General features: G+C 34.8%; 1 protein-coding gene across 1 annotated transcript; it reads right to left on the bottom strand.

Annotated features, from left to right (window-relative positions):
• Window positions 1-2,183: 2,183 nt before the first annotated feature.
• Window positions 2,184-4,179, bottom strand: LOC133310028 (NAC transcription factor 56-like). Its single transcript, XM_061510914.1, has 3 exons — window positions 3,904-4,179; window positions 3,438-3,745; window positions 2,184-3,274 (listed from the first exon to the last, which is right to left on the bottom strand). The coding sequence occupies exons 1-3, from the start codon at window positions 4,085-4,087 to the stop codon at window positions 2,669-2,671; spliced, it is 1,098 nt and encodes a 365-aa protein (XP_061366898.1). The 5' UTR covers window positions 4,088-4,179; the 3' UTR covers window positions 2,184-2,668.
• Window positions 4,180-4,405: the final 226 nt, after the last annotated feature.

Here is a 4,405-nt window from a genome sequence, read left to right as displayed (position 1 = left end):
AAAAAAATAAAAAAACGAATTTGAGGAGGGACTAATTTAGTGTCAAAATTATTTGGAGAATTAAATAATATGATTAAAATGGGGTATACCCTTATTTAGTAGATGTAAAGCACTTTTAATTTGACAAAATACCTGAAGGCCATGGTTTTTTTTTTTTCCTCTTTTTTTTTCGGTGAAATTTTTTCTTCTTAATTTTGGGTACATTATTTGTTTCCCTTTTCTTTTTTTGAATATTCGCATAATTCATTGATCATATTTGATACATTTAGGGTGTGTGAAAGCATCATGCACAACTCAATGATACCATAGCAATAATAATGCAATCCATCGTTATGATATCTATTCCAAAATGAAGCACAAATGATGCTAAATTTTATAAAGTTGATTTGTATTCTTTCCTCAGAAAGGAATGCAATTAAAAGGGTATTAAATTTGTGTGGCATTAGGATAATGATTCCTTTAGATGATAGCAACAATGGTCCCTTAGTGTCAAGCCAGAAAGAAAGCTAGCTGCTAGTGAGGTCGACTTTGTTGTCTATTTGCGTGACCTCTGGGTGGTGGAATATATTTAACTACGTCTTATCACTTCCCCCAAAAGAAAATGACACCCCTTCCCAAAAATCTTTATACCCTTTTCAGATTAAACCGAAGCTGTTTTCGCTTGAAAACTATAAAGGTACAAGAATAATATTCCACTCAATTATTTTCTTTTCACACTATATAATTTTTTTTAGTTATGAGCTCACGAAATAATATCTTTAGAAATATGTAAGGATAAATTACGTACATAAACTATCATTGCTGGTTGAGATTTAATAGGAAATGATTTTTATTTTTTTTATAAGTCATGTTCTATTATTGACCATGTCCAAATTAAAATCCTGCATTGAAGAGCATGTTTGACAAAATTGTAAGTACAGCTATCTGGGTATCTGTCAGGAAAGAGATGGATCCAAAGAAAGTTTTCAGTGATTCGTTTGCTGATGTGAAATTGTTTGTTTTGCAACTTGAATATATCCTTCAAGCTAATATGTGACACGCTGTTTATGTCCTGTGATCTCTTCTTGACGTACCCTATTGTGTCACTTTTTCTCTTCTAGGGTCAATAATAATTGAAGTTAAAAAAATTTCATGATTCTCTTTCTACTATAATCTGGTTGTTACTCTCGAATTCTCATGAAATTATTTTGATATTTTCTGACAATACACCATCTAAAATTTTGATGCGCGCATGTCAAATTGATTATGATTAGGTAGGAAAAATGTGTCAGACTTTCTACAGATGAGGCATACTTGAATTATCTGTGTGAATTTATATGTATTGGATGAGTAGTGAAAAAAAGAAAGGGTAAATTATCCTGAGATATGGGACTGTACGAGCCATTGCCATTTTTAGAAGGGAGAAAATATGGGAAACAAAATAGACAGTATGAAAACTAGCCCCTGATAATCATGGAATCATGGCATCACAATCCAAAAAACTTAAATAACATTAAGATTAGAAGAATGTGACAAGCGTAATTTATTCAATCTTATAGGCGATGCATCAACATCTACTAAGACATAAAGCATAGCTCCCAATATAGCATTTTCTCTAGTAATAACATAATATATTAAATAATACTTGAAGGGATATGATTAGCATATTTATTTATAATTTAATTATACTAATAATTAATTTTTTTATAATTATTATTTTTCAATTAATACAAAAATAATTTTTTAAACAAATTTCATATGATCAGATATAGAATACAAGTTAAATATGAGAAAAAATTTCGTTTTCAAAGATGAGCACAAGATCAGTTGGAATAAAATTCTTAAACCGAATTGGTGTATAGGAAGTGATGAAAACCATTTCATAACAAACAAATTAATATCGCATACTTTATATGTGTTTATGAACTGACACACATGTTCCAACTCATTCAGATTAATCGGGTATGATACTGGGCAAAAGGATAAGCATATGAATAAGACTAATAACCTTCTAACTAGGTTACATGCAGACACGTGACAGAGAATTGGTTACCATACATTATAATTAAACAAACTAAAATCTCGTTACTATTGTGCTGACTTAACCTTCAAGAGCATAGTAATTTAATGATAATTAAAACCAATGAAAATTAACTCAATACCAAGCTCATGAGATAGCAATACATTATAGATCGTTTCCTACAGTATATTATCTATACAAGGTTCTCTTGTATCCTAAATCAAGGTATATAATAACTGATTATTTTTTATGAACTTCTTTTTTTTCTCTTCTGAGTATTTGTACATGAAGAGCCCCATAATTTTTTATTACATACCAATAAAACAAGCAAATATCTATATATATGTATAAAGCTATATTTAAGTTGAAATGAAAATATCCATGGCCTCACCTTTTTGTGTTGTTATTGTCTACAGGCCGCAGCTCCCTCCAATGGCTGAAGAAGTTTGAGGCCATCTAATTGATTAAAAATTCTAACTTGCTTCCAAATTCCTAACAACCAAAATCTCAATAGCCCATTAAAATCTTTACAATCTAATTGGAAGGATCGAGAGAGTGTATTGTAAGGTATCACCAGCTGAAGACTCCTTCATAGTTCAATATCTCCTTGTGCATCAATAATATAAATCATCTTATAACCCCCACCTATAAATTAACCTGAAATTGAGCTTAAGCATACCAATTCATTCCTGATATTTGATATGGTGTCCGAATTAGTCCATCACCTATTGATCCCAGCATTGTTTGTTGGTGCAATGAAGTGTTTTGAGGGAGTTGGTTAAGCAGAGTGGCAATAGAGTTAGCAGTGCCATTCTCTTCTGTCCTCACAACACTCCCATGATCTCCACTGTCCAAATTGAACCGTTTGTTGGATGATGAGGTGCCTGCAACATCCTCATCATTCCAATACAGTGATGAGAGAGTTCTTTTGGATGCCGAATTGGTGTTTGAAGAAGCAGTCATGGTTGGAACAAAAGGAAGCTCTGTCTTGGGATTTGAGGCTCCCAACTGAGTTGTGCTGATCCCACCGTTACTACTTATCATCATTCCTTCCAATAAGTTCTGGTCATTCTCCAACAATGCACTGTTATTGTTGTTGTTGTTGTAGCTTGTTGAAATCTTTGAAAGATGAAACCTCGCATTCATTTGGCCAACGTTGAGGGAAGGAGGAATCCCTCCAATCATATCATCCATTGAATCTTCCCTCTCATGTTCCATAGGGGACCTATGTGTGTTATTCTTCTTGTAGATTCGGCACAGCACCCAATCATCAAGCTACACACACCAACAACACAAAAATCCAAAGCACAAATTCAGAAACCCAAAGGGTCGCTCATGGAAACAGAACAAATCAATTTTTTTTTTTACTAACTCACCAAAATAAAATAAAATAACAAACCAAATTTTTATACCAAAAAATAAAGAGTTTAGAGGTTACCCTTAGAGAGTTTTTCTTGTTGCCCAAGTCACAACCAGGAGGCCTATTATTAGGCTTGTTATCAGCAAGCCTATACTCATGCATGATCCAATTGGTTTTGATCCCTCTTGGAGGCTTCCCTCCATAGAAAACCAAAGCTTTCTTCACCCCAACCTTTTGTGTTCCACCAGAGGTTAACACAGGCTTATCAGTACCAGTTGCTTTCCAATACCCAGAAGTTGCAGCCCTGTTTGGCCTAGCACCATTGGGATACTTCCTATCCCTAGGACTAAAGAAGTACCATTCCTGTTCCCCAAACGTTGCCTTAGCTGCAAAACCAAACGGTAAAAAAAAAAGTTACAAACAAAAGACAAAAAATCAATAACAAAAACAAAAAACAAAAGATAAAAACAAACCGAACCAGACCCATTTCCCTTTCGAACGTAAAGTTTGAAACTTTGTATTCCTTTTGTGAAATTGGACGTACCTGGTAACTCCCATGGATCAAACTTGTAGAGATCAACCTCGGCGATGATGGCTACTGGGAGAGGAGCTGATGCAGCTTTTTTCTTAAGGTAGTGAACCACGAGCTCCTCATCGGTTGGGTGGAACCGGAAACCAGGTGGCAGGTTCGGTTGTTGTGAACCGGTGGATGAGTCTGTGCTCTCCATGGTTACAGAGCTTTTTCTTTCTTTCTTTCTTTCTTTCACTGAGATGGGTTCGAGTTTTTGTTATATATGGCCTTGGTTTTCACAGAAGAACATGTTAAGTTCTGTAATTTGTGTTACCCCACAAAGGGTGAAGCCCATATTTTATATGGGTACGGGCGTGGAGGAAATTATCACGTACAAGCAACTTCATTTGTAACTCCAATAGTCTCCAGACATGTTAGAGATTCAGGGGTTGATTAGTCTTTTCAGAACTAAATAGCAATGACGTGGCTGCGGGTGCATGGGGAGGAGGTGGGTACCTGATGATGACGTTAACTG

The sequence above is a fragment of the Gastrolobium bilobum genome, unplaced genomic scaffold (assembly GCF_033153095.1).
Source record: "Gastrolobium bilobum isolate Gb01-03AN ecotype WA unplaced genomic scaffold, APGP_CSIRO_Gbil_v1 utg1099, whole genome shotgun sequence".
Taxonomy (NCBI): domain Eukaryota; kingdom Viridiplantae; phylum Streptophyta; class Magnoliopsida; order Fabales; family Fabaceae; genus Gastrolobium; species Gastrolobium bilobum.
Note: the sequence above shows the minus strand (reverse complement) of the source record. Positions and strands in the feature narration are given on the sequence as shown.

What these genes read in the sequence shown, in the direction of transcription:
- LOC133310028 (XM_061510914.1), bottom strand. Translation starts at nt 4,087, where the DNA reads ATGGAGAGCACAGACTCATCCACCGGTTCACAACAACCGAACCTGCCA. An exon ending in TGATCCATGGGAGTTACCAG is followed by an intron (nt 3,746 to 3,903) that starts GTACGTCCAATT and finishes TTGGTTTTGCAG; the next exon opens with CTAAGGCAACGTTTGGGGAA. An exon ending in ACAAGAAAAACTCTCTAAGG is followed by an intron (nt 3,275 to 3,437) that starts GTAACCTCTAAA and finishes TGGTGTGTGTAG; the next exon opens with CTTGATGATTGGGTGCTGTG.